This window comes from Histoplasma capsulatum (assembly GCF_000150115.1).
Source record: "Histoplasma capsulatum G186AR genomic scaffold supercont2.13, whole genome shotgun sequence".
Taxonomy (NCBI): Eukaryota; Fungi; Ascomycota; class Eurotiomycetes; order Onygenales; family Ajellomycetaceae; genus Histoplasma; species Histoplasma capsulatum.
The window spans coordinates 450,004-477,846 of NW_025544813.1; the positions used below are offsets into that span (position 1 = coordinate 450,004).

A 27,843-nucleotide genomic window follows, 5' to 3' on the forward strand; every position below is an offset into this window, starting at 1 on the left:
TACTAATAGATATATATAGATATATATTTTAATTAGGTATAAATATATATATATACGCATCCCTTTCTGGGCCAACTGTGTCCCCTTCCCCCATCTCACCTCTATTCTGCCTGTACCAGTCGCTTCCCCGCAGGCTGTGCGTCACTGTGACGGTTAAACGGCAGGAAAAACGTGTGCCGGGGCCTGCATGCGCCTAAGTCTACTTGCCACCCTGGTCCCTTCCATCACCGCAAGGGCTAGACACATCATTGATATCAGCCATCGTTGTGCCTGCGGGGTAGGAATCATCACTGTCTAGTTGCTCCACACTCCACACGCGACCGGTGTTGTTCCCGAGGAAAAGCCTTGAGAGCATCTTAAACCTCTCCTGTTTCCTGTTTCCTGTCTCATCATCTCAACAGTGAACGAACACACAACGCAATTGCTACAATATTCGTATACAATTCTATCTCGCCAACCAGCTTGCGGAAATCTGCAGGAGGGACTAGCTGGCGCTCAACGTCATGGCTTTTCGTCCCGCTCGATCTTTGCTGCACCCATATCCGGAACCGCTGCCCCCATATACTCCTCGCCAAACCGTCTCTTTCGACCCCGAAACCTCCTCCATCCGTTCTAACGCCCCGTCCTACGTCTCTGCGGCTCCTTCATATCATTCTGGACATCATCCAACATACAACAGAGAGAGTGAATCTGGCACATTACTAGTACCCAATACCAACGTTGCGGGAAGAAACCAAGCGTCCTCTAATACCCCAACCCAATCGTCCGGCCTCCTTTCCTCCCAGCATCATGCTCCGGGATTCGGGGGCGTAACAGCAAGTTCGTCTGTTGGAGGTCTCCGCCGTCAGCAGAGCCACCTGACCAATTCCCATTTGCATTCTCTTTATAATGTTTCAGACTGGGTTCCTGTTGCGGGCGGGCTGCAGGCACGCCACTACCACAATGTGGCAAAGCGGAGGGCGTCAGCGGCTTCTCAGTATGACAATTTAGCGAGATGTATATTCCCGCCTTTATTCCAGGCGATATCTGAGACTATGAATGGTGTGAGCGAACCCGACGCAGCCTCTTCTTCCGCGCTCTCTTCACCTCCTCTAAGGGCGGACATGGCGGGCTATGGTCATCGGAATTCATCCCCTAGCATTTTGGCTAGTTTGCACGAGGAAAGCGTTGTGAATCCTCGTTCGCACTCGCCCCTCCAGACGACTTCCAGTGAAGTCGCAGGAACGGTTGCCAGCCAAGCTGACCTTGCTGATCAACTGCCCATCTCTCCTCATGAGGACCCTGATCTAGTCGGTGAAGCAGCAGCAGCAATGTTCCGTTCGCGGCGCCTCTATATCACTCGCCAGCAGCAAGAAAACCATAACCTTGAGGCGCAAACTGTCTCCCCGCTCACTGGTCGGCCCTACCGACAGGGACCCCAGATGGGACGAACCCACCAATACAGCTCCCTCATCGCCCTCGCAGACGTAGCTAATTCCTCTCCAGACAGCCAACAACAGAATAGTAGACCGTCAACTGCCCCCAGTCCGTCTGAGGTGGTCGCTGTACAGCCGGAACCTGACACATGCTCTCAACCACAATCACAACCACAATCACAGCCACAGCCACCGCAGCAATACCTCGAAAGCCAAATTACGACCGGAAGCGGCACGCAACGCCAACAGTCCACAAGTACTCCATCCGCCACCACCACCACCACCACCACCACCACCACCACCACAATGCCAACAAGACATCTCTTAGACGACGACGCGCTCTGCGCCCTGGAATCGAAGACGTGGGATTTCATGTTAGCGCAGATGGCGGATTGGGAGGAGCGCGAGCGCAGCTGGAAGAAGTTCAAGGAGGACATGGACAAGAAGTTGAATTCTGGGAAGCTGGGGCTAGGGTTCGGGCTTGGGTTTGGACGTGGGTGGGGGTCCGGGTCGAGTTCTACGGGTGGTGGTCGTGGGAAGGGAAAGTTGAAAAAGGCGTTGTCGTCATCGCATCATTTCGGGCATGAGAAGAAATGGAAGAGGAGGGCTGGCTTGGCTTTGTGAATTGCCCTTTTCCCCTTCCCTTTTATATTTTTTGTTCTTTCTTTTTTAACAATTTTTTTTATTCATTTTGAATTTAGCATATGGTGTGTGTGGGTGTGTGTGATGGGTATGGGCGTGGCAGGCGGAGATATTTCAACTTATCTGTACGCACTGAAATACTTGCGGCTAGTTAGTTCGGTTTTTCCTTGAGTTCATTTTTCATTTTCATATTTTTCTCCTCGGGATGAGCGGAGGGCAAAAAGGAAAAAGGAGTTTTTCATGAGATGAGTTCCTTAGTTATTTAAAACTAGCAAGGATTGATAATTTTCTTTTTTTCCCTTCTGTTTCATCTGCAGCCTTAACAAAACTCCACTCCCAACTCCGACACCCACCCTTTTTATTTCTTTTTTTGAAACAAAGGCGTTGCAACCCATACTATCAGTTCCCGTTTCCACAGATATCCAAAGAGCGCGAATGGTCAGAAAACAAAAGCCAAAAAGCCTATGGACATGGGCCGAGCGGCTGGGCGATTGATTGCGCGTTCCTCTCCTATTATCACCGCTTTTTAAATCTGTGCGTGTTTTGGGTTATCGTTTCTTGCCCAACTGGTTCATCCTTTCCAATCTACACCGGCCAGCTATTGAGATTGAGATTCGTTTGACAGGGATTGTCAGTATTGGGGTGTCAGTACGGTTGAAGCGCTTAATATCCAACACTCCACTGCAAATTTTTTTTTTTTTAGAAAAACGCAGGTGACAGGCGATGCTGAGCTGTGAGGAGAATAGTTAGTTAGTTAATATTATTATGTATATTACAATTTACATCGTGTTCTTGTTCCAGCTGCTTTTCTTCATACGCAGGACATTGACACTAACATGCACGTCCCACGCCAAGATCCGGGGTAGTTAACAATGTTGTTCCTGGGGAAGCACAAGGGGCTGATGCCGATAAAGCGGGGGGTGCAGCTCAGTTAAATAACTAGTTCAAGCATCTGGGCGGATAGTTAGTTAGTTATAAGAATTATCCCATTAACCTTGGGCCTTTTTTCTTTCTAATTACATTACTTATAACCTTACTCAAGTGATTCATTGATTCTACAGTCGAAATAATTTGAGCTATGTATGTAGGCGCCAATAGCCAACCAGTAGATTTCACAGGTAGGTTACGTGATTTAAACATGGTAAACATTTCCTGCAATGGATTCTACATGTTCTCAAAAAAAGAAAAAAAAAAAAAAGGATTCGGGGGCCCTAACTCAGTCGACTGTACTACTAGTCGAGGAAGGACTCAACATACACGAAATTTCAGTGTCAGCCTGAGGCTGTTCCTCTAACCTAAACCAGGGAATGAATAGATCGATGGATAGATAAATAATGAAAACCTCAGGGTAATTACGCATCTCGCAGGTGGAAAAATCAATGGCTGTTCGAGTGGGCAATTAAATCTTTTGACTATTTATCAAAATCGAAGTGAAGGTCGAGGAAAAGAAGATATTTTTATGTAATGATGAAATTGAGGAATGGGCGGTTGGGGGCTTGCCTAAGGAGACGGAGGAGAGGGAGAAATGATGGTGATGGTGATGGTGACGGTGAAGGTGAAGGTGAGAAGGGTGGTAATATTAGTGATATTGCGGGTGATGACATTCGTGTATTTTCTTCTTTTCCTCAATCTCCGTTTTGTTCCTCCGATTTCATTATGCCTTCGTTATCCACCCGCTATGTACCATAAAGTCGTATATTCGTGAAGATTTGGCGACGTCGATCTATAGATAAAGCCATGTCAATACAAATGGTTGATTATTGCGAGCGGAGCGGCGCCGCAGTCAAAAAAAGAAAAAGAAGAATAAAAAGCAGGAGGAATCGAGAGTAGTTCCCTGGGCAGGGAATCTGGGGAAGTTGAGGGGCAAGTGAGAATCTCACCTTACACAGCGTCCTGGCGTCTTTCTTTTTCAAGCTCCCGCCTTGCTTCATCGCTTCTTTAATCATATGCTCCTTAATGACAAGATACGGTTTAGGTTGTAGATGAAGAATATTACAAAGTTCCACTTCCTCCCTCGTCAACAAGTGCAGGTCCGGCGCGATGTCGTTTTCCAATTTCCACGGCGAAAGTCCGTTTATTGGGGGGATGACGTATTTCGTCTTTGCAGGTGGCTTTGGAGTCGATGTCCCGTTCATCTCGGTACTAGCGAACATCTTATCGAAATCATTCATGGGTAGAGCTCGTGCAGGTTCGAGAGCTGCGGAGGCGGGTACGGGGGCTGCTTGTTTTTGTTGGGCTCCGCTGCGTTGAAGGCGCAAAGGTAGCTCCGGCATTGTTAATTGGGTGGCAGCCGAAGGCGCATCGGGTATCTGTGATGGTTTGGGCCTTGTGCCGGCCATTCTATCAAAAGCCCCTTGTGGAATTGCGCGTTGGGCCCTCTGCTGCTTTTCTTGTTCGTACTTCTCTCCGCTTTTCAAATCACCGATTCCCATCGTTCGCCATTCTTGCAGCTGAGCTATTGCGAGCTGGAGATTATGTTCGTATTCGAGGCCCTTCGTGAACTCTTCGAAATCTTCATGGTTCATCATTCGCGCGAAGGGTTTAGCTTTGTTGAGCAATTCGCGTTCTTCCTTTGTTCGTTTCTTGTCCTGGGCAGTGTTTTTGCGGTATTCTAATAGATTGTGTTCGAATATTATTTTCTTGCGTTCTGTCCGGGCGGTGAGCCGGGAGTTATAGATGTCTTTCACGGTCATTTTAAGTTCCATCTCAGGGTCCATCTCCCCGTTCGCGTTGAGCCCATCGCCTGGTTCAAATGACATGTGCTGTACAGCTTCCTCAGCCTCATTTGCGAATTCCGTTTCGAATTCGAGGCGGCCCGGCATATACCCCTGCACTTCATGGCAGGCTGGCACAGAGGCTGTGGGTTTTTGTTTCGGCGTTGCGGGAGGGGCGGCCCGGGCTGCCTCTTTACGGGCCTCGATTCGTCGCTTTTTACGTGCCTGGAACTCCTCTTTCGATATTTGCTCTTGTAGGGTCTTGTCATCAGGATCAGCGCGTTCGGGGAGAGGAAATTTGGAACTATTGATGTATGTTTCGATGTAATGGTCGCGCACTTCTTCCTTGGTTCGGAAACCGCCGATATGATCCGCTATGTCTGCCCATGATCCTAGACCGTAGATTTCCGCACCTTCTAACAGCAAGAGTTCCTCATCTGCGCCCCAGTCGGGTTGGTAAATAGGAACAGAGTTTTGTTCGATGACGTAGTATGGGTGTGTTCGTGGATCGTGATTCTTTGAGCTTTCGCCGGCGGAGAAGCATGGGACGCACATATCATATTCATGACAGGCATTATGCGCGCAAGCAATGCGCACCTAATTGCATTCCCCCCACGATATCAGTTTTGGGTGACGCGGAGCATAAGCACTTCGTACATACCGTCGAGGTGACATCTACAGAACAGACGTCGCAATGGTATTTTGTTCCACCTTCTGTCCCGCGCGCTGCAGTTTTCTTCCGTATGACGCCCATCGAGTGAATCAACTTGGAATTGCCTTTTCCTGAGTGTCCGTCTAAAGTGTGGGTGAAGCGATAAGTTGGTAGGCCGCTAGGAAGAGGCAACAAGTATCGACTGTATTTCTATTGCTTATCGAGGATGCGCGTGGGTATGTGTTAAGCCATTCAGTTTGTCGGGTCCTGGAATGATCGGTAACTGGCCTGATGGCTGGAAATAGCCTCTACGCGACATGAAATTGAACCGAAAACTGTCTAGTGGGAAGGTGAGATATTCGAAGAGAGGATGAAGCATTCCAGGGTTCACCACGGGCCGCGCTGTTTGATAAGACGGCAGCTGTTGGGATCGGAAACATAATTTTCCGCCAGCCGCCAGCCGCCGCTAAAGTCATGTGACATTAAAAGTCACCTTTTTAGGTTTAGTGCCTTCCGTCCAAGCGCGTTCCAAGTGTGGCTGAATATAGTTATTGAAGGGTGAGGAATGACTTAATAATAGCTAACTAAGTCAACTCAACTGACTGCCTTCTAAATAAGGTGTCCACCTTCCAGTGCTGCCACCGTGCTGGGGAACCGCCCAACGCTCAAGGGCTGCGTAGAAGTCGGACTCAGCCACGCTCCAGAGGAAGCCTCAGGAAGCCTCACGACGCGTTTCAGCCTGTGCTCGAAACCCGTTGATCAGCCGCTGCTGACTGAGCAGGCTTGGCGACCCTCATCCCCTCTGCGTTCTTGCTGGCTGCGAAACAATTTCGGACCATCACCACCTGCGCCATCACCACGGCGACTCTCTCTGTTTCCGCTTCACACGACCTACAGCAGCAGCCATCTTACGGGTAATCCCAAACACCTGGGAAGGACTCTGCTTTATCATCCTAACTCTCCTCTCCTTCCTAGTCCGGCTGCCGAATTCTGTCTCTCCCTAGACCCACTTGTCGGAGTTTCATTACCTCATTTAGACACTTAGAACAAGAATATCACGGCTCCCTCTTTGACCTCTCTTCCCACCCAACTTCACCCTTATATATTCATTAAAGGCTCTAGAAAGCTTTTTTCGAATTTCTAACCTGCCGCTTTGCCAGCACTTGCAATTCTTCATTCCGTCTTAACTTCCCAAGTGTATCATCATGTCGTGGAAACTCACCAAGAGTATGCATGACATTTTCCCCATTGGAATTATTATTTGCCTCTCGAATTTGCTGAGTTACTGACCTTCTCCCCTGCAAGAGCTTAAGGAGACGCATCTCGCACCTCTAGCCAACTCGTTTGGGAGGTCATCCTCGACCTCCACCATTAAACCTGATGCTGCTCCTGCAGAAGACAACGCCCAAACTCCTGTCGCGCTTTCTCCAAGCCTGAATGGCATTGGTGAGCGCCCTTCTTTTCATATCATTGCGATTTGTATATACCACAATGTGTCGCTAATATGGTAATTCTGCAATTTAGCTGCCTCAGAGGCTCTAGTCTCTCCTCCTGTTGCTCCAGCTAAGCCCGGTATTCTCATTATTACGTTACACGAGGGGAAGGGCTTTTCGCTCTCACCACACTACCAACAGGTGTTCAATTCCCATTTCCAAAATTCAATCTCAGGCAACAATAGCTTCGCGGGACCTACTTCTATCAGACCCACCTCATCCTCATCCCATTCTACTCAGGGGACAGTCACTAGCTCTTATGCACAACCCAACCGACCTCAGTCGACGAGTGGCGGTATCAATGCTGCACCTACAATCCATGGTCGATATTCCGCCAAATACCTTCCGTATGCTCTTTTGGATTTTGACAAGCAGCAGGTTTTCGTCGATGCTGTATCAGGGACTCCAGAAAACCCTCTTTGGGCTGGTGACAATACCTCTTTCAAGTTTGATGTCTCTCGTGTCACTGATCTCAACATTCAACTCTATCTTCGGAACCCTGCCGCTAGGCCAGGTGCTGGCAGAAATGAAGATGTATTTTTGGGTGCTTGCAGAATTAACCCGAGATTCGAAGAAGTTCATCCATTTGTGGAGGATCCGAAGGCAAGTAAGAAGGACCGCGAAAAGGCTGCAGCAGCACACGCAGAACAGGAGCGTCAAATGGGACAGGCAGGCACGGAATGGACAAACTTGCAATTCGGTACCGGTGCCATCAAAATTGGTGTGTCGTTTGTTGAAAACCAGCAGAGAAGCCTTAAAATTGAAGACTTTGAACTTCTGAAAGTCGTGGGCAGAGGAAGTTTTGGAAGAGTCATGCAAGTCAGGTGAGCCTAGCTCCTCATTTCCACAACTCTCACGCTAAACGGTAGTCTAACAATATCATTATTCAAGGAAACGCGATACCGGTCGTATCTATGCGATGAAAACTCTACGCAAAGCCCATATCATTTCTCGGTCCGAAGTGGCGCATACATTGGCTGAGAGATCAGTGCTCTCTCAGATAAATAACCCCTTCATCGTCCCTCTCAAATTCTCGTTCCAATCCCCAGAAAAGCTATATCTCGTTTTGGCCTTTGTCAACGGCGGTGAACTGTTCTATCATCTCCAAAAGGAACAACGTTTCGATATCAACAGGGCCCGTTTTTACACAGCCGAATTGATCTGTGCTCTAGAGTGCCTCCACGGTTTTAAAGTTATCTATCGTGATCTTAAACCAGAAAATATTCTGCTGGATTACACTGGCCATATTGCCCTGTGCGATTTTGGATTGTGTAAGCGCGATATGAAAGATGAAGACCGGACGAATAGTAAGTGATTGCTAGTCGAGATAATTTAAATTAAGACTGGTACTGATTTCCTGCTAGCGTTTTGTGGTACTCCTGAATATCTCGCTCCCGAGCTTTTACTTGGGGAGGGATACACAAAGTCTGTGGATTGGTGGACGCTCGGAGTCCTCTTGTACGAAATGTTGACAGGACTTCCACCATTTTACGATGAGAATACGAATGAGATGTACCGCAAAATCCTCCAAGAACCGCTTACTTTCCCAAGCCAAGATATTGTTCCTGGCGCGGCTAGAGATCTTCTTACTAGGCTCCTTGAGCGTGATCCAGACCGCCGACTTGGGGCAAATGGTGCCGCTGAAATCAAAGCACATCACTTCTTTTCCAACATTGATTGGCGCAAGCTCCTGCAGAGAAAATATGAGCCGAGCTTTCGTCCTCATGTGGTATGTTTCATTTTGGAGTATCTTGACATATTCAAATCTCATTTTATCTGACATAATTTCTAATTGAACACCATAGGTTGATGCCGACGATACCGTAAATTTCTCTGAAGAATTCACGCGCGAGGCTCCTGTAGACTCGCGTGTGGAGGGGTCTGTTCTTTCTCAAACCATGCAACGACAGTTCGAAGGCTGGTCCTACACTCGACCAGTTGCTGGCCTTAGCGACGCCGGAGGAAGCATAAAGGACCCATCTTTCGGAAGTATCCCTGAATGATACTTTTATATTTTCAGCTGCTTCGATGTTGGCCTGATGAAAGAAGAGGAGATCTTCGATTTCATTTCCCCAACTCCCGTCTGCTCCGCTAGAATTCCTTTGACGCTGGAAGCTCAAACAACTTTAACGAATCTCCTATGGTTTTCCTTTGACTGGATTGTTTTCACTCGTTTCCTGCTTTTCTGCTGGTCCCGTCCATTTGTCTCCTCCCCCCCCCTCTCTCTCTTTTTTTTTTTTCGCTATTCATTTGTCAAACTTTCACCCACTTCCCATTTTATGTTCATTGCTCTCTCATTGCGTTGAAAGTACCTCACCAGTTCTCTGTTGCTTCAATTTCCATTCCAGTTTTCAACCTTCATTTTCATTTCGTTCCAGGTCCGAATCTAGATTTCTGGATCCTTTTTTCAACCCTGATATCTATCATTTCCCCACGGCTGCCCAGTATACAAGCGGCATACACCTCCCTGCATATTGTTCCCTTCGGTTTCCCTTGATTGATCTCTGCAAATACACAAGGCACTTGAGCGAGTTGTGTTCACATTTATCTGTTTGAGATCTATTCCTAGTTATTCTCTGCCCATTTTCATTTTCATTTTCATTTTTTGCAACCGTGTTTGGCAAATATACCATCGCGGCTGAGCCACCAGAAATCAAAACTATCTGAACAACCAATATATTCTGTGATATATTTACAAAGTCAGATGGGATTTTTTCTACCTCTGTCTGTTTCTGTCTGGTTAGTTTCCACTATCATTTTCTTGCTTCTTTTTCTCTTCTGTCTGCTCATTTACTCTACAGCTGTATTTAGCTGGTGCTCCTGTCCTGGCCTGTTCTGGCTTGTCTCCATGCACCTTTTCTTTCGACGCTTTTCTTTGTCATTATTGAAAAGGTTTTAAATAAGAAAGATTCAGGCATCAAATTCAACCTGCACATATGAAGACACAGACTGCCGTACTTCGTCCTAGTAAAGCTGTGAAAGCGATTCTTCCGACTAGTTTGTGAGGACTTTACTCCTTGATTAAATCCAACATCCATTGAAACAGTTTGCATGCATTTACAGTAACAGGGCTTACAATAGATCAAAAATAGAAGAATGGGTAGATAGGTACCAGTGATATCCCGTTCCGTGTCACTCAATTTTAAACTCTACGTGGAGATTATCTCACATTGGTAAAGTCTAACTGAGAATGATTTTCTGGTTGTGCCTTTGCTTCTACAGTGAACTTGGCTGGTGGATGATGGGAGGGTTGAAATGCATAATGCATCAAAGGGGTTGGCAGGGATGAAGAATGGAGGGTGTGAGGAGAAAGATATGATTTTCAAGATGCTACCTAAGTTTTCTGGATGGACCCTTGACGATTTAAAAATAATAGAAAGTCAAGAAAAGAGCAGGGAAACATAGAATTTATACAAAGGATGAGAATGAGCATGACGAAAATGAAAATGTAAATATATAAGTTACCTCTTTTTAATTTTACTTATCGTTCGTCTTAGCTGTGATAGACAGAATGAATCAAAGAGTAGCAAAACTGGAAATAGTAAAATAAAAACGAGACAGGGCGAGACTGAGCTAATAAAAAATTAGAAAACGAAAAGGGGAGAAATAAAAAGAGAAGTAAAAGACGTTTCCATCTCATTGGCCCCACCAATGGAGCTGCAACAATTTGTTCGTTACTCTTTCTATTCCGAAACGCCATTGACCTCCGCTCCCGCCTCACCATCATCACCATTAATATCAATCAAATCCGCAGACTTAACACCACCCTCCGTCTCTAATCTCAAAAATTCATCCCATTCCGGAAACAACTCATCATCGGTTTCAACTCCTTCAATCCCAGCCCCGGGAGGAATCCCAATAATCCTCGCCACCTTCGTCTTACCCCCTTTCTCTAAACTTTCTTTCCATTTACCCGCGAGCTTAGCTGCTCGACTGGGCTTATACGTTTGCGCAAATAGAACAGCTTCCGCTACCCGGTTCGTCCGGACCAGAAGATCGATGCACGCATCGACATCGCCTAGTTGCCAGAGCGCGGAGAAGGCGACATTATGCGAGCCTGCTTCGCTGGCTTGCTCAGATAGCCGACGAAGACCGTCCGTGTTGCAGCTGGCAGTGTGCAGGAGCAGCAATGAGCCCAGGTCCTTGGAGTTAGAGAAGCATTCTTGAGCAAGGGAGAGATCCCAAGCAGCCATGGCTGCGTCACCGACGATTTTCCATTTGTGCTCGACGTCAGCGGTGCGGGCGATTTCGAGAGCGATGTCGAGCATATTGAGTGATAGCGCGAGCTCAAAACGGTGTTCCTGGTCTGTGGCGACCTTGAGGGCTAGTTCTTTGTTACCCTGTCCTTCAAGGAAGCGGGCGATTTTGTTCATTTGGTCAGCGGGTATGTCTTGGAGGAGATCTGCGGCGGAGTCCATGTCGCCGCGAAGGACGAGAGTTTGGTATTCGACGACAGAGAGGGAGAGGGAGAAGGAGACTACGTTGACGTCTTTGTCGGCCAGGTAGATGCGTCCGTCCCGTGGCAGGTAGCCGAGGAGATACATTGGTTGATCGAAGTGGGAGATTGTATAGGTTTGGTCACCGACGAGATAGTTTAGGCGGTTGGTAGAGTTGGTGTAGATGAAGCAGTCGCCAACCCATTCGCCTGTCCTGACGGATTCGTTGACGTCTGTGACTACTTCAAAAGCAGCTTCGACCCCATCCTCGTCTACTTCGCCGTTGTTGAGGCCTGCGATGTAATTCTCGCGGGAGAATCTGAGGACGTAGAACGTATCATCGCAAGCAAGAGTAACTAGTTCTCCCGATTCAGACCAGTATACCTGGAGATAGATAATGTTAGATGATCGTGTCATCAAGAAATCTTAACTTAAGAGGTTCAAGAAACTTACAGCTCGAGGATCGACTTCTATTCTCCTCACGAGTAAACCAGTGTCCCAGTCAAACATACCGATACCGCCTTGGCCCTTGACTCCTAGAAGAACACCACCAGTTAGACCTTCAGCTTGGAATCCCACATCGAGCCCTCCACTCTTCTCTTTGAAGTTGCGGAAGATCTTGACGCTTGTACTCGACTCCCGAATCGCATAATCGTTACTGTTATCCTTTGAGCCCCATGAGAAGTCTAAGGCCTGTCCAAAGGCTTTATTCCTCCACGCAAGTGCCGTGTAGATAATATATTCACCATCTCCGCAGACCGAGACGAATCGTCCGTTCGAAGAGTGAGTAAGTGTTTGTGGGTATATCTCGCAGGAACCAAGCTCCTTCGTCGGAAGTGAAAGGGGAGCACCATCCTTAAGAGTTGAGTCACCACCCTTGATTACCGTCGACACAACTTCGTTGTGTCTCGCCCAAACCAGCTTTCCAGACCCGTCCATAGAAACTGCGGGTTCCTCACGGCCCATTTTGACGACAACAGCTCCATCGTCAAAACCCATGGCAATGCCTTGTTTGCCACGCTGGTAGCTGACACACCATGCACGCTCCAGACCATAGCTTAGAGATTGCTCTAGTCGATATGTGTTGGCATGCCAAATTTTGATGGTTCCATCTTCAGAGCCGGAGATGATCACAGGCAACTCTGGGTGGTAGCAGGCGAAGGAAACATTGCTAGTATGACCTTCTAAAGTAGCTATGAGTGCCTTTGTTGTGTAATCCCAAACTTTTACAGTCTTATCGTCGGAAGTCGTCAATAGATACGGTTTGTCCGCCTGTGGGTAATAATCAACGTGGTTAACACCCTTCGCCTCATGAGCTTCAAGTGTGAAATTCGCATGCGGCGAGCCTAGGCTCCATATTTTAACTGTCCGGTCAAGACAGGCGGAAGCAAATGTATTTGTGTCTTTGGGGTTGATGGCCAGACCCATGACATAATGGTTGTGTCCTTCAAAAATCTGTACACATTTCCAGGCCTTGTCCCAATCCCACAGCTTAATTGTCATGTCGTCGGAAGCTGTGAGGACGAACGGCTGCGACGGGTGGACAACGATAGACCGGATGTAATCTGGATGCGCTTCAAAAGATGTGATCTTCTCGGAGGTGTTATAGTTGTAGACGCGGAGTTGAAAGTCATCGGAACCGCAGACAATCCAATTTTTTCGGGCAATGAATCGGCCGGCTCGGACAGGGACATCAGTAAGCTCAAATGTCTTGATAATCGACTACACAGGAGGTTAGAATCACTGGAAACAGATTTTTACGTGGAAAACGTGCTTACCTGGGTTTCATAAGACCATATATAAACATGACCTGTTTGTTCACCCAGCGCATCAGTAATGAAGGCCTTCTACTGCCCGCCCAGGAAACAATAGCGTACCGCTATACAATGTAGTTAAGATCTAATGAAAAATAAGTTAGAGAAACGTGCACTGGCATGCGTAGGAAGTGTCGCAAACTTACCCATGGCTCAGTCGGGTGAAAGTCAATGCCCTTGACTCTCTCCGATCGGGCGAATAGTTGTCGCTGGTACAGAAGATCAAGTCAGTTCCAAGTCATAAAATGAAAAACAATCCCCTCGCAAGCCAGATAATAGGCAGGAACTCGAAAAGACCAGCGTTCCACGCACCTTCACATCCAACCGCATTGTGGGCAACTTTCGCGAGGGTGTGTGTGGTGATAGATAAGTGTGCGGGCCACGAGCGGCCTTGTAACAAGGAGGAACCCGGCGATCAGGGTATATCCTCAATCGCTGGGGCTAACCGAACAGTATGCTGCTAGTTCAATGTGTCCGTAGGACAACAGAGCGGGTAATGGTGGTTGAATCGGATGTGTTTAGTCTGGTGAGTTGCAAACTGTCCGTATCAATCAATTGTCACTGGTCCCACCAGCTATCCCAAGATGGTTAGCGCCACACAACATCGGATTTTGGATTCAAGTTGTTACAATGATCAATAAAAAGGAAATATCTAGGGCAAATCTGGCATATACTATATAGTTATTGACGATTTGCATTAGTTTGTAATAAGATATCGCACAATTGTGGGAAACACAGGTATTTCCCGCCATATGCTTTCCCACAAAACAAAACGATGAATCGGATTTGGATGTTTTGAGTAGTGCGAAGGTGGAAAAAATTAAGTTTATGGAGTGTTGATATACTAGTATTTACAAGAATCAACGTGAATTTCATTAGGAACAAAGAGATTAAAAGTTCTCTAAACACCTTATTAAGGACTAGATCGATAAATGGAAATGTCCAACATGCCAATCGGCCCGGGCTCTAGTTCGCGGCACTGCCTCTGTCCCTGCCAAAATATGTCCATTGGCCGGGCTTCGGCTTTTCTACCAGCTCTTCCCATCTATAACAAATTGAGAATCAGCGAAGGAATATTTCCCGGTGTATTTCGGTTCCTGGAGGAGCGGGCTTACACTTTGAATTTGATCATGTCATCCACGAGTTTTAACTCTCCCTCGGCAACTTCAATAACTTCCTCTATCAGGCCCGCTCCGATCTGGTGTTCGATTTCGGAGATCCTGTAAACTCGACATCAGAACAGGAGATCTAAAATAAAAAGAGACGAAATAATGAAAAGTTTACTGGATAAATCATACTGTGTCGCTTCCAAAGCCGGTTCTTCATACAAATCAATCCTAGATTTTGTCGCGACAGGCTCCTCTTCACGTTGAAGTCGTTCGCTTTCCTCTTTTGCTCTCGACCACTGTGCCACAGCAGGCTTCAGGTCCTCAGGCAACTTCTCGAACTGCTCTTTTTCCTCCGCTATTTGGCGCAACGCATTCTCCATGTTCTCGGCATAATGTCGCTTTTCAAGGTTTGACACCCGACCACCTAATAGAGAGTATACCCCCGCCAGATCGCCACTTGGTGTAGAGATGACTTTGACCAGGTCCGGGTTTGCTGCCACTTTCTGTTGTACTTCCTGCTGCCATTTATCGTAGCCTGGGGGTTTGGTGGATTCGATGATCTTCAACCTGTGCTTCGTGAGGGCTTCTGTGGCTTGGCGGTAAACCGATGACTCAGGGATATTCTGGAGTTTGTTCAAGGTGGTAGTATATAGAATGAGGAGGGCTTGTCGTGGTCTTGGGTGGGTTGTGAGGCCGGTGAGACCAGTGGGTGCATGAGGTTGGAGGTATCTGGCAGACTTGACGTTGGCCAATAACCGTAGAGTGGACCTCATGATTGGAGTGTATAAGAGGGCAATGCCAACGAAAAGAGAAAAGCTGCCCAATTGCTGTTGAAAACAGCGTGCCCAGCAGTTCGTCTTGTGAATGATGGTGTCGGTCTCCAGCTTCTGCGCCCCAAAGTGACAATAACGGAGTCTGGAGGATTTGTTGTTCCGCTTCCGGGGTGCTTCCGAAAAAAGAAACCATGTAATATGCGGCTCAAACAACTTCAAACGTCTTAAGGGGAAATACTTATTGGACGACGACGAACGAACAATCCCAGGCAAGGCTTCGTCCGCTGCACCTCAACTCAGCAACTGTACCCATCGCGAGCCTGTGTCACGACTCTAGCTGCTCGGTCGGTTATTGTCGCGTCGCCAAGTACATGGCCGCCCCCCCGACCATCTTGGACGAAGCCAGACCACCCATCTCAGCCATATTCCAGCCCCAATCTTACATCCTTCAACTCTTTCCGTTAATAAAACAACTACCTATTGACAGCAATAACTCTCTTTTGAACAAGACCTAAATATTCGCCAGTTTCGACAGTGATCTGGGGATAGATTAAGCTCTGGTACTGGGGCCCATTTGGCCTTCAGCCGCCTAAAATGAAGGCCTCACTCCTTACGTGGTCATTATTTTCCTTGCTGCTAAAACCTGTTATCTCTACTTCGGCGGGGAAATCTGGGCCGATACCAGAGTCACGAGTGCTCTCCAGGGCAGAGAAACCGATTGCCCTAGATGAAAGCCCTACGGTTTTTAACGGAATCGAAGTGCCGCCAATGAAGCAACTCACGGAATCTAATTTTGATGAAACTATTAAGGAAGGTTACTGGTACGTTTTGGGCCTTTTTTGTGTTATTTCAATTTTCGTTATTGCTCTCTTGGATATATATACAAATATCAGCGTCTGACACGGCTGTAGGTTTGTGAAGCATTTTTCTCCTTATTGTAGGTATTGTATATCTGTCGCACCAACATGGCAAACATTATATGAATTCTACTATGTTAGTATTATACAACGTTAGTCTCCCAAAGAATAGGATTACTGATTGCAAATAGACCTCAAACCCCCTCTCAACGTCGACATCTAAACAAACGCAAGACACCGCTTCGTCCCTTAACTCCTTTCAACGTTTCTACGATTTCAATTTCGCAGCTATGGACTGCATTGCCAACGCGGATAAGTGCCAGAGCCTCGGAATCAATGCGTTCCCTATGTTCACACTCTACTACAAGGGGGAACAGGTAGAGACATTTACAGGCAAAAAGTCGATTGCAGGGCTGAGCAAGTTTATCGAAGCGAAACTTGAAAAAATTAAGCCTGGCTCAAGACCTCTCAATGGCCTACAGCTACCGAAGCCTGGCGACACTAAGGTTGGCACCATAGCCACTGCTGAGGAAGTAGGTAAACCAGAAACCAAACCACAAGCTAAACCAGAAGATAAACCGGAAACAAAGACCGAACCAACGCAGGAGAAGGCCTTTCATATGAAACCAAAAAGACCCAATGGAACCCTGCCCAATCCTCAAGGCACATCGATACCGCTCACAGCTGAAAGTTTTCAGAAACTCGTCACAAACACTCAAGTTCCATGGTTTATCAAGTTCTATGCACCTTGGTGTAGTCATTGTCAGGCCATGGCTGCGTCGTGGCAACAGATGGCCAAAGACATGAAAGGCGTCCTAAATGTTGGTGAAGTTAATTGTGAGACAGAACGACGCTTGTGCAAAGATGCTCGCGTAGAATCTTTCCCTACTATCTATTTTTTCAGAGGTGGGGAGCGTGTTGAATACAACGGACTCAGGGGTTTGGGCGACCTGATCAGCTATGCTAGGAAAGCCGTGGATGTTGTTGGCAATGGTGTTCAATACGTTGACGCTGCCGCTTTCAAGAAAATGGAAGAAACTGAGGAGGTTATTTTCTTATACTTCTTCGACAAGGCAACTACATCAGAGGACTTTGCGGCTCTGGACCGCTTGACTCTGAGCTTGGTTGGGCGTGCAAAGCTAGTCAAGACTGACAGCGATGCTCTTGCTCAGAGATTCAAAATTTCCACATGGCCTCGCCTTCTCGTCTCGAGGGACGGAAAGGCCAGTTATTACAGCGCACTTGCCCCTAAAGATATGCGAGATTTCCGACAGGTGCTCTCTTGGATGGAAAGTGTTTGGTTACCCATAGTTCCAGAGCTCACCGCTGCTAATGCTCGCGAGATTCTCGTTGGCAAATACGTAGTGCTTGGTATTCTCAGCCGTCTGCGCTCAGACGAATTCATCCAGGACAAGAAGGAGCTGAAAAATGCAGCACTTGAGTGGATGGATAAACAAACAAAATTGTTCCAGCTTGAGAGGCAGGAACTTCGGGACGCGAAAGAACTACGTATCGAAGAAGCAGAAGACAGGAATGACCAACGGGCACTCCGTGCGGCAAAAAATAGACAAATTACCATCCGCGAGAGCGACAAAAAGCAGGTCGTTTTCGCATGGGTGGACGGTATCTTCTGGGATCGATGGATTCGGACAACGTACGGAATTGACGTGAAAAACGGTGAACGTGTTATCATCATTGACGAAGACGTAAGTTTTTACTCTCCATTTCCCCTCTTCCATCATTGAAAATTCATATGCAATACTCCCGTATCAAATCTCGAAGTGTCCGTTAAACCTCCCAGAACTGACTCCTTTTCTTTCAAACGGTACAGAACCGTCGATACTGGGATACCTCCCCTAGCGGTGCCTACATAATGCCAAGCCGGACCTCCATCCTCGAAACCATCAGTCAGGTCATCTCGCCCTCCTCGAGACTCAAGGCGAAATCCACCGTCGGCATTTTCGAAAGCATGTACTTTCGCACCCGCTCTTTTTTCCACAAGCACCCTGTCCTTTCCATTGCCCTGTTCTTCGTTGCTCTGATATTTGCCTACCTCTTCATGAAGGGTAGACATAGAAGAAATCGAGGTCCTGCAGGTCTACTTGGTGCAGTCACTGGTAGCTCAGGGGCTGGATTCTTCCACCTTGATGGAAAGGAAGGGTTACTCGGTGGTGGAAATGGGTCAGGGAAGGTCGACTAGCTTTCGCTAGCTCTTACTTTTCTTCCTTGTTTTGCTCTTGTTTTACTATATTTTCTCCCCCATTTTATTGAAATTTCATGAACTTCTTTATTTTTCTTCATGTTTTCTCATTTCCGGCAATAACTTCTCATCTTCATGTAGGACTGATTCTATTTTTTGTCTGGTTGTTTTTCTCCTTTAGGTTGCTATATTAATATTATATTTTTCCTTACCGAACATGGCCTTGGATTCTCTCCAATTGCGCCCTACATCTTTTTATCGTTTATTTATCTTTGTTTTTATATTTATATATTTTTTTCGTTTCCCTACATTTTGTTACCTTTTTTGTTTCTTCCTTTTTTTTAAAGATATCTTCAGTGGTGTAAAAGTAAGTGTTGAATCGGAATTTCAGTCACAGCATGGCAGAAGGAGGCTCTAGCTTTTCAACCGTTTTATTGGAAAGAGGGAAATTAAATAAAGTCAGAAAGCACAAGAGTGGGTCATTGTCACGGCAGAAGAAGACAACACAAGGAAAAGGAAATACAGAGAGTATGGACGACGAAAATAAATAAATGGTTACAATGCATGTAAATGTGTGTAACCTGGCATATGTCCTCTGCATCAGAATTCGAGTAACAATTATCTATCGGCTTGTATTTCAATTTTTGTATACCAGAGCAATGGAAATGCAATGTCAGAAGTTATTTTACTCCTCCCTTTACAATCTGGCATTAGCTTTTACTTTTTGAAGGGTGTAAAATAGAAGGAGTGGCTAAACGATTCTTCCTTGAGAGGAAGACAATGGACCCAAAATATAGGATATAGGAGCTGCTGCCCTCTCACACCCACCATTCAAATAAAGCATGGGCATTCAATACCCTCCATGTAGGCTGATAATCGGTTCCAACGATCATGCGTACTCCGATACGCGAAGCACACTGGGCAAGCGGAAGGAAACAAGAAACCCCCAGAAATCCAATAATCCCAAATCCGCCCCAAAGTCTCTATATATCCATTTCATATGCTTTCATCCCCCTTTCCATAGACACACGACACGAAAACAACCATATGACTTACAATGAATAGTGTGGGGGAAGGGCAAAATGAGAATATATTTTTGCTTATCTCAACAACAACCAACATCCTTCGTTTCAGCGGAGGAGTTCTTAATTTCTCTACTCCCTTTGTAAGCTATAATACCTTCAGCATCGGATGGTTCCTCCTCGTGACTCTGCAGGATATGCTCAATGTTAACCTTGGGGCCTTTGAACCACCTATGCGCATCAACAAACCACCAGATGGTTACTAGAAGCATTGGGCCGCCGTATGCGATACAGGTCCAGTTCATGTCCTTGGGGCTGGTTCATGAGAGCGAGATGGGTCAGTGTGCATGGAAAAAGGACAACTAAATCAGCGGGCTCCTGGGGTAGACACTCTCACCTGAGTTCCGAACCAGTCGTTGTCGGAAGACACAGGATCGGAACCATCAACACAACAAAAAGGACCCCCGTAGCACCTATTAGAGTGCTATATTTCCCCAGATTCCATGGCCCCGGTCGAAAGCGGTCCCCCACAACTAGAATTCGAATGGCGATGGGGATCGCGAAAGCAGTGAATGAAGCGATGGCGCCAATAGAAAATAGAGCGCCAGTCGCAATTTTTCCTGCCAGTATGAGCAGGCAAGATAGCATCCCAATGGCACAGTTAAACCAAACGGCATTGACTGGTGTGTGCGTATAAGGGTTTACTTTCTTCCAGATTTTAGACAAGGGAAAGCAGTCATCACGAGCATATGCATATGTGACGCGGGACGCTGTGATCATGCATCCCTGGCCCATTGAGAAGCCGCAGATAATTGTCAGGACGAGAATAGAGACGGCCAGTTTATCCGACATGACTTGGAACAAATATGATGCCCACGGCTGGCCAAGGTTTGATTTTAGCACTGCTGTGATATCTGTCACTGTGTAGGCGACGACAAGCTGAAGGAACCAGCCCATAAGCCCTCCAACACCGGAAGTGATCACTATGGCGCGGGGACATGCGAGGTTGGCATTCGAGCATTCCTCGCTGAGGTGGAATGGGGCATCGTATCCTGACATCGCCCAGATCACGCTCACGAAGGACATTAGGACCGAGAGACCTTTTGGAAATGAGGTACCTTCGTATATTGCCCCCCAGACCACTGAGGATGGCGTAAACTTGGGAGAGTTAGTCGTGCCCACGGGAATAGCAATGAGGACTGTGGTAAGCGCGATGATGTTGAGAATCGAACTGTGAGAATTTAAGTTGGCAATCCATTTCGTTGGCATACTACTAAGAACCGCATGAAGGATCATGATCGAGGTCGTGAGCAAGAATGTTTGATAATCCGTCGGAATGTAACCGGGTTTGCTCATTGAGACCGCAGCCAGAATCATGGCTGCTACCCCATAGTTCACAGATGGAGCTGCCGTGACCTGGGCTATCCAGTTGGACCAGCCTGTAAACCAAGCAGCGAAAGGGCCGTACTTGGGCGGCGCTAGAACTGCCGACGCATAGTAAAGGCCACCACTAGAGTAATCGTCTAAAGTTAGCTAATGATTAATCCGACATCAAATTCAAATGAAATCTCAGAAAACCTGGTGGTCGAAATACCTCGTGGGCATGGCAGAACAGAGTTCAGCCATACTCATGGCAACGCATTGGATAAAAGCCATTGCGATAGGCCACCCCCAGACCATTCCCGCTGTACCCGCATATCCCATACCTGCAGTTAATCCCAGTTTAGATTACCAAGACATAGGTTTTAAACTATCTAGGATGTAATCGTCGTCCCGTAGCTACCAGTGAACTAGGAAACGGGAATAGGACGAACATACCGTACCATAGCGTACTAGCAAATGATGGTAAAAGCCCGAGAACTGAAAAACTAACACAGAAGGTTGTCCAGAGGGAAAACTCGCGATTGAATTCTTGTCTATATCCGAGAGAAATTAGGGCACGCTCATCAGCGCCCATTGCATGCTTGACGGGAACGTCGCTTTTAGGTAGCACGGAAGCGACTTGGGCCCTATCGCCTTGAGGGACCGTTGCGTTTTGGCAGTGGGCATGGTTTAATCGAGACATATGGTGTGTTTCCATGCACTGCTTCTCGAAGAGTGGATATGGACATGGAGAAATCCAGGGCTGAAGAGATATGTCCAGATATATGCAAATATGTGGCAAATCCTCGAGCCCCTCACACGCTGCATATCGACTTTTACAGTCGGACGGACGGCCTGTGAGATGCAACATTAATTACCATCCTGTGTCTCGCGACGGCAGCTGACCGTCTATCGCTGGAAAGCAATTGGTTAGAGACACGCATGTAGACAGCCTATCCTTGGAGATCATATTAAATTTGATGTCCATTCTGCTTTGTGTATGTAGCATGTTCATGAATATCAATTGCGATGGAGCCCTATGGTGTAGAGTGGTTTGGCTGTTGAATGAGGTTGTTGATCCCTCGAAGTCATCCTGCAACAGAGTTGCTGAGGTATATAAAACTGTCCTCTGGCTCAAACCCATGATGCATAGTAAATTGCTCAAACTTCCTAAACCAACAATTCACTCTGATACTCCTTGATCAGGAGAAAGATTTCCCCTCGTGCTCTTGACTCGTCCCTTTGGCATGAGGTTACCAGAAGCAGCGTGGTTAAGGAAGAAGAATATATCTCATCTTGCTACTCCACAATGGGAGAGGAGAGGAAGGGCATGCAGCTCCAAGGATGAGGCTGGTTGACAAATAATATCCTCAATATGAACAATCCACTAGTGTTTAGAATATGAAGTTGAGGTGCGGCTGGGCTAACTAAAAGGCATAGTTACATCATAACTAACACCCAACTAGCCAAATTTAGCGCCGTATACATTAATACCATCCATTTACCAGATCGCACTTCCAAGATTCTATGTTTATTTTTTTACTCCTAGGGAATGTTGGGATTCTCATGAGTGACCGATTGTAGGCCGCGGGTGGTGGGGAATGAACTGGCAACGAATATAGATTGAAATCCCATCATTGAGAACGGTGGCTAATGCCTTTACTAATAAATAAAACAATGGCAGGGGCTAGGAAGTTTAGTTGTTTAACTTCATGTAGAAAATGACTGCCGGCACACATTCCGCATGTTAGAAACCCATCTAGCCTACCTCATATCGTCTTATATGATCTACTAGGTAGTTCAGCAGCCTGGCTCTTCTCAGGAGCGCCCGCAAGATGCTAGCAAACATCCAGTCTATTTCTAGTTTATACTCTTCTATTTCCCTCCAACTTGCTCCGGCTCCTTCCCTTCATCGTATCCGTACTTCTCCTTGAGCTTCTCGATGAGCTCAACGTATTTTATTTGCGCATCTTCCGGGGAGAGGCCCTCGTCAACGAGTTTTTTCCATGAGCTGTGCTTGTATTTACCCTAAGGAACGTGAAAAGGCGGTTAAGTAAAATGATCCGTTAGCGCATTCTCTCCTTTTGGTCTTGGGCAGAGCAAGGAATGTGTATATATGTGGTAAGGTATTCTAGAGCCATCGATTTCCATACCTTAAAGTCAAAGGTTCCAGGCTTGGGAGCTTCCTCGAAGGGAGGATCCTGGGTTCCTTGTTTAAACAGCGCATACATCTATATAAAAATTCGATGTCACTTGAAATTAGCCAAAATACCGACGCGATTATTATCTTGCACTCCACCTCCTTCTCTACTTTCTCTTTTCATCCCTCATCCCCTCGGCAGAGACTGCTCTCGATCAAACAAAGCCAGAATTCGCAACCTCGCGGATTGATAAAACGAACCTCCAACAATTCATCATCACTAGGCTTAGAAACCAGTTTCCGGCTCGCCACGACAGCGGCTTCGAACTCGGGAGTCTTTGGAACGGGCATTATCTTTACTGACGAAGTGGTATTACGGCGCGGGAGGAATAGTTTTTTTGGAAGCCGTGGTAAGGGGAAAGGAGATTTTCGTAACGGAATCCGCTCTCCTGTTGCTTGTAAGATTTCTTTCGAAGTGCAAAAGCAAAGAAGCAATATGTTGTGATTTTCTGTGTTAAGAGGTTGTGTAAGCTTCCGTACTTTATCTAGTGGTGCAGCATGCATCCACCCATGAAGTGCAAATTCTACTGCTGATGACAAAACGTGCATGGAAAACTCAAGGATGAGGAATGAATTCTAGCACTTTTAGCAGACACTCACGGCTAGCGGGTTCCTGGAGAAAAAGAAAATAAAGGTCAGAATAAGAAATACCCAGATATTTAATAACTTGAAATTAAGACAAGTAAAAGCAACTTCAACATCAAGCATGTTGACTTTTCGGCGGGGTCCCAATGAGCGGGGAACTGAGCTGAGTAAGCAGCTATAACTACAGGCTGAGCCACTTGGGTGGAAGTGCAGCCGCATTCATTCAGCCATCAGAGATTGAGGTATTCTATACTTCTAGCGTGTGCATGAACTTCAGTTCCACGCCGCCCTTCAAGCTACAAGAGTTGTCTGGTTTTTGGACAGGATCAAAACTGTGGCGATCAATAATCTATTTATTATTATTATTTTCCACAGCCAATTTGAGGGTCAAAATCAAATAAAAAGGGGAATGTTCAAGTCGTAACTACAACCAGGCACAAGGAATTTAGGTAACTTTATTTCATAATGCATGAGAAGTAGAATCAGAAAAGAAAAGGACAAAATGTCTGGGAGGTTATAGCTGAAACGCCGCGCACTATAGGAATATCAAAACAAAGTGGATCATTATACAACGAACGATGCATAAAAACGCTTGCAGGATACAGAGCAAGCAGACTTTTGCCAAAAATAAATATAGGAAAAACCAGTAGGATGGTTAAATTCGTAGAGCATGAAGCATATAGGAAGGAAACAAAATAAAGTAAAAGATGTTTAAATTTAGGAATAAAAGAGGAAACGCTTGACGTTGTAAAATTCGATGATCAGCAATGGTGATGCATGAATCCGAAAAATGGGATCCCCCGTACTTGGACTTTTACCGCAAAAGAGAATAAGAAAGGAAGCGAGTCTATGTATCATATCAATGTTAAAGAATATGATATCATGCAATTAAAACGAAAAGCAAAAGGAAAGAGAGGAAAATGCGTTTCAACGTGAGTCACGCTCACCAATCAACGGCCCAGCCGTTTTTGGTTAAGAAATCATCACAAGCTGCTTTCAGGGCATAGTTTGGGCGAATGTCGTGGATGGTCATGGGTACACGGGTAATGGGGTCGAAGGGGGAGTGTTGCATATGTTTTAGGAGGCTGGTGCGTTCGAAAGAGTGGCCCGATGGGGTGACGACAGGATCATGCATTATCTCAAAGGAGATGCTGTCTATGAGATAATCAGGGACGACCTAGGATGGTGAAATTGGTCTAAGCACTGAGTTTGAAATAGACATGCGGAATCCAGAATTGGATATAAGCAACTGCGAGGGGAGGGGAGCAGGATATACAGACCCGTTCTTTCATATCTGCGCCCTTCGAAGCAGCAAACATATTCCTCATAATACCCAACCTCCTCTGCATCTCGTCCAACAAATCCTTCTTATCCTCTTCAAATCCAATCTGCCCAATCTCACCCACCGCTAAGCTTGCGCGCAATTCACTTAGCTCCTTTTCATAATCCGCTTGAAGCAGCTCCTCCCATTTCCTCAGCGTCTCATCTTGATTCCGCAATCGCGTCGTCTCGCTTGCCGCCCATATAGCTTGCTTGGCGCGCAGTATGACCCTCGACAATGGTTCCGCATTAGGGTTCTTGATTTCTATGCTCGCTTTGTACGCTGCTAAGGCCACGTCGAGTGCTTCAGCTGGTCGCTGCAGTCCGAGAAGGGCTTGGGAAAGGTAGTAGTTTGATTTGATAGCCGTGGAGTTCTTTGGGCCGAAGAGATCTATGGCGATGCGCGCATCGTGTTCGGCGCCCTCCCACTGTTCGAGCTTGATTCGAACAAGGGCGCGGTTATTGAAGAAAGAAGGATCGTTGGGGTTTTTCTGGATGCTACGAAAAGATGCACCGGTCGATTTAGAATCAATATATAACCTCCAGTAGGAGTAAATAGATGTAGTGCATCTAAATGCCCCGCTAGATGCTGGTGGACAAACGGAAGTAAACATACGCTTGGGAGTAAAAGTCCTCAGCCCCGGCGAAGTCACCATCCTTGAAACGCTCATTGCCTTTGGATTTTAATTCATATGCCATTTGGTATTTTGAGGTGTTCAGACAAATCGGGGTCTATTCGACGGTCATGTAGTGGAATAGCTACTTCAAGTCGAATGTCTAGATGTGTAAATAATGAACGTAGGTATATAAAGGTTAGTGGTTACTGATGTGAAGTCATGTGGGTGACTAGGAAGGTCAACTGCGGGTATTTCCTCCCAAAAAGAAAAAAAACAAACAATGTTGAAAATGAATGGCTCAAGAACAGCAAATATAGCAATGGCGAAATAGAAGACTGCAAGCCGCTTTGAGGCGCTTTGACACAATCTGAGGCACTTTGATATGGAAATTGCCGCTAGCCCTTGATCGACCAGAGGAGCTGCTGCTTTAAGATAGACATTTATCAGCCCTGAAAAACCGAGCAGCATTACATTAATCTGAAAATGGACAAGTTAGTTTACAATTGAGGAAATCCCAACAACATTTGAAAGAAAGTTAATACGAGTACTATAGAGATTGTGGACAAAGAATTGCAATTGATCTTGTCATGTTCTGCCAAAAAGCCCCCTCAGTAATTATCTGTGGCTTGATTTGCTGGGCCAAGCGTGTTAGCGTGTTTCTGTGTCCTCGAATACTATCGATATGTAGTTACTATTGGGCTTTTCTCTCGTGAGCTCAAGGGGCTAACCGACCTTCCACTCCCCGCAAGTATAATAATAGTGGTCGTTACCGCGAGGTTCTTTGATTCTTTGGAATATGCCTAGAATGAGTTCCTCAGCCTCGCATACGTGGTCTTGTCGTGCGTATACCCGTCCAAGCTCCGTGCATCCCATCAGAGCTTCATCGAGATGCTCATCACCAAGCCATTTGTTTGGCTGCGGCGATACCGCCCACGAGCCTATCCTCCGCTTCCTCGAGGTTTCCTAGCTCCACTTGGGCCTTTGTAAGGTAACAGAGTGCATTACAAGGTGTACGGATGTTCGTTACCAACCCTTTCCTCACGCGATGCGTGCACTTTATGCATCATTCGACGTGCATGTTCTCCTTGCCTAGGATCTAACAGGACCATCACCAAATTGCTCATTGCCATTAGCGTATCTGGATTCATCTCGCTTAAAATGTGCATCTTAGTGTTGAAAACGCGCTCATGCAGAGTTTTGCTCTCATATCTGTGTCATGAACCTAGTGTTACTTTTAAGATGACCTAGCACAGTTAATATATCGAGTTCTTCGGGACCCAATGCCTCTCTCGGGGACTCAGAGTGTTGGCCAATCAGCCAGAATGAATGGCCTAGCTTTGCCATAGCTTGCACAGTTTCCAGTGAGCAGGAACAAACATCTTTTCCGAGCTTCGGCAACTCGGCTGTGCAATGAGATTAAGCTCTGCAATTGCATCAGACCCAAAGACATCGGCGAGAAAAAAACACTGCCTTTTTCGTGGCCTTGTTGTATCCTAAAGATCTGCACTGTCAGCTCCTGAACCATTGAGAGAAGGAAGGCTGAATGGCCAAAGCGACCTGATCAAGCATAAAGATTGCCGCACTTTGCCGCAGTCAGTGCTTAGCCCAGTCAGATGTGAGATATTTGCTGATTGAATCATTCTAACTTCTTACCAAAATATATCCAAAATGCGCGAGCTCTGGCATGGGGATATAATGTGAATGTCTCATCCGTAACAGGACCAACTAGCTCCAACCGAATCATTCAACATGCATAACTCTGGTGGATCAACTTGAAGTGGGCAGAGATTTGTGAATCCATGAACCCGCAGTTTTCCAAAGAGATTATATAGGCTAAGTGTATCCCAGCTCAAGGATGCGGATCGGATACGAGTCCTATAATTTTCTTATATCATTCACTATGAGGGAATTGCAGTAAAGCGAACATGTTTGACACGTCCCTTATTTTCCTGTCTAACCGTCTCAAGCTGCAATAACGTGTGTTGATGGAAACTCAGGCAATAGCCTATTCTGCCAGCTGGAAGGCCCTACCTAACATTAGTACATATTTAATCAATCTATACAGGGACGTATGTGATCTTTTTTTGCAGTATACCCCATCATGTCTCCAGCCAAGTCCGACTCCTGGGAAGCCTACAAATGTGGCTCGCCTCGCAATACCAATTGCCGTCTCGAATTTTGAAACCTGCATCGGAGACGCACTCGCAAAAATGGTCCGAAACTCTGCAGAATATCGGCAATCAGTTCGCACCGCTGATGGCAAATCTTCCGGGCGGTAATCTCTATGTTTCAACGGTACACTCGTTTTGCTGCCGATTTTACCCGTACTCGACATGCATGATCTCTGAAAGCATTGCAGGAGAACGTGATACGCGGGGCTGCTGATAATTTGAGAGCATTCAACCTACGAATTCGCGGGTTGATGAATACCCTGAATAAAAGGATACACCCCCGATTAAAGGGGTGCAACATTGAACCAGCCCTAATACCTCGCCTCGAGGCCCAGTTTTCCGCTCATACTTAAGTAATGGATAGTTATCTCAACCAGTTTGATGGTAGATGTTATTGTATACTGGTCTTGATACCAGTTAACAGGCGTGTTGAGTTTTTGGCATCAAGCCCCTCAACCCAC

At 46.4% G+C, this 27,843-nt stretch overlaps 9 protein-coding genes across 9 annotated transcripts; 3 read left to right on the forward strand and 6 right to left on the reverse strand.

Moving 5' to 3' along the window:
- Window positions 1–259: 259 nt before the first annotated feature.
- HCBG_08110 (uncharacterized protein) lies at window positions 260–2,039 on the forward strand (the record flags this gene model as incomplete). Its single annotated transcript, XM_045435159.1, has 1 exon — window positions 260–2,039. The coding sequence occupies one exon, from the start codon at window positions 504–506 to the stop codon at window positions 2,037–2,039; it is 1,536 nt and encodes a 511-aa protein (XP_045284465.1).
- A 1,672-nt stretch (window positions 2,040–3,711) lies between these two features.
- On the reverse strand, window positions 3,712–5,525 carry HCBG_08111 (transcriptional adapter 2; the record flags this gene model as incomplete). The annotated part of the gene is made up of 3 exons (XM_045435160.1): window positions 3,712–3,780; window positions 3,938–5,368; window positions 5,433–5,525. 3 exons carry the CDS (start codon window positions 5,523–5,525, stop codon window positions 3,712–3,714), a joined length of 1,593 nt encoding a protein of 530 aa, XP_045284466.1.
- A 4,824-nt stretch (window positions 5,526–10,349) lies between these two features.
- Window positions 10,350–13,496, reverse strand: HCBG_08112 (coatomer beta subunit; the record flags this gene model as incomplete). The annotated part of the gene is made up of 6 exons (XM_045435161.1): window positions 10,350–11,736; window positions 11,806–13,074; window positions 13,131–13,162; window positions 13,230–13,251; window positions 13,313–13,375; window positions 13,479–13,496. 6 exons carry the CDS (start codon window positions 13,494–13,496, stop codon window positions 10,600–10,602), a joined length of 2,541 nt encoding a protein of 846 aa, XP_045284467.1.
- A 494-nt stretch (window positions 13,497–13,990) lies between these two features.
- On the reverse strand, window positions 13,991–15,142 carry HCBG_08113 (NADH-ubiquinone oxidoreductase; the record flags this gene model as incomplete). The annotated part of the gene is made up of 3 exons (XM_045435162.1): window positions 13,991–14,211; window positions 14,282–14,386; window positions 14,465–15,142. 3 exons carry the CDS (start codon window positions 15,046–15,048, stop codon window positions 14,133–14,135), a joined length of 768 nt encoding a protein of 255 aa, XP_045284468.1.
- Window positions 15,143–15,642: 500 nt separating this feature from the next.
- On the forward strand, window positions 15,643–18,529 carry HCBG_08114 (thioredoxin; the record flags this gene model as incomplete). The annotated part of the gene is made up of 4 exons (XM_045435163.1): window positions 15,643–15,869; window positions 15,960–16,041; window positions 16,097–17,611; window positions 17,737–18,529. The coding sequence occupies 4 exons, from the start codon at window positions 15,643–15,645 to the stop codon at window positions 18,103–18,105; spliced, it is 2,193 nt and encodes a 730-aa protein (XP_045284469.1).
- Window positions 18,530–19,210: 681 nt separating this feature from the next.
- On the reverse strand, window positions 19,211–21,192 carry HCBG_08115 (amino acid permease; the record flags this gene model as incomplete). Its single annotated transcript, XM_045435164.1, has 4 exons — window positions 19,211–19,442; window positions 19,525–20,637; window positions 20,722–20,833; window positions 20,946–21,192. The coding sequence occupies 4 exons, from the start codon at window positions 21,190–21,192 to the stop codon at window positions 19,211–19,213; spliced, it is 1,704 nt and encodes a 567-aa protein (XP_045284470.1).
- Window positions 21,193–22,348: 1,156 nt separating this feature from the next.
- Window positions 22,349–23,373, reverse strand: HCBG_08116 (uncharacterized protein; the record flags this gene model as incomplete). Its single annotated transcript, XM_045435165.1, has 4 exons — window positions 22,349–22,517; window positions 22,643–22,720; window positions 22,891–23,138; window positions 23,290–23,373. The coding sequence occupies 3 exons, from the start codon at window positions 22,978–22,980 to the stop codon at window positions 22,365–22,367; spliced, it is 321 nt and encodes a 106-aa protein (XP_045284471.1).
- A 348-nt stretch (window positions 23,374–23,721) lies between these two features.
- Window positions 23,722–25,293, reverse strand: HCBG_08117 (U-box domain-containing protein; the record flags this gene model as incomplete). The annotated part of the gene is made up of 3 exons (XM_045435166.1): window positions 23,722–24,451; window positions 24,555–25,092; window positions 25,211–25,293. 3 exons carry the CDS (start codon window positions 25,291–25,293, stop codon window positions 24,218–24,220), a joined length of 855 nt encoding a protein of 284 aa, XP_045284472.1.
- Window positions 25,294–26,879: 1,586 nt separating this feature from the next.
- Window positions 26,880–27,596, forward strand: HCBG_08118 (uncharacterized protein; the record flags this gene model as incomplete). The annotated part of the gene is made up of 2 exons (XM_045435167.1): window positions 26,880–26,908; window positions 27,323–27,596. 2 exons carry the CDS (start codon window positions 26,880–26,882, stop codon window positions 27,594–27,596), a joined length of 303 nt encoding a protein of 100 aa, XP_045284473.1.
- Window positions 27,597–27,843: the final 247 nt, after the last annotated feature.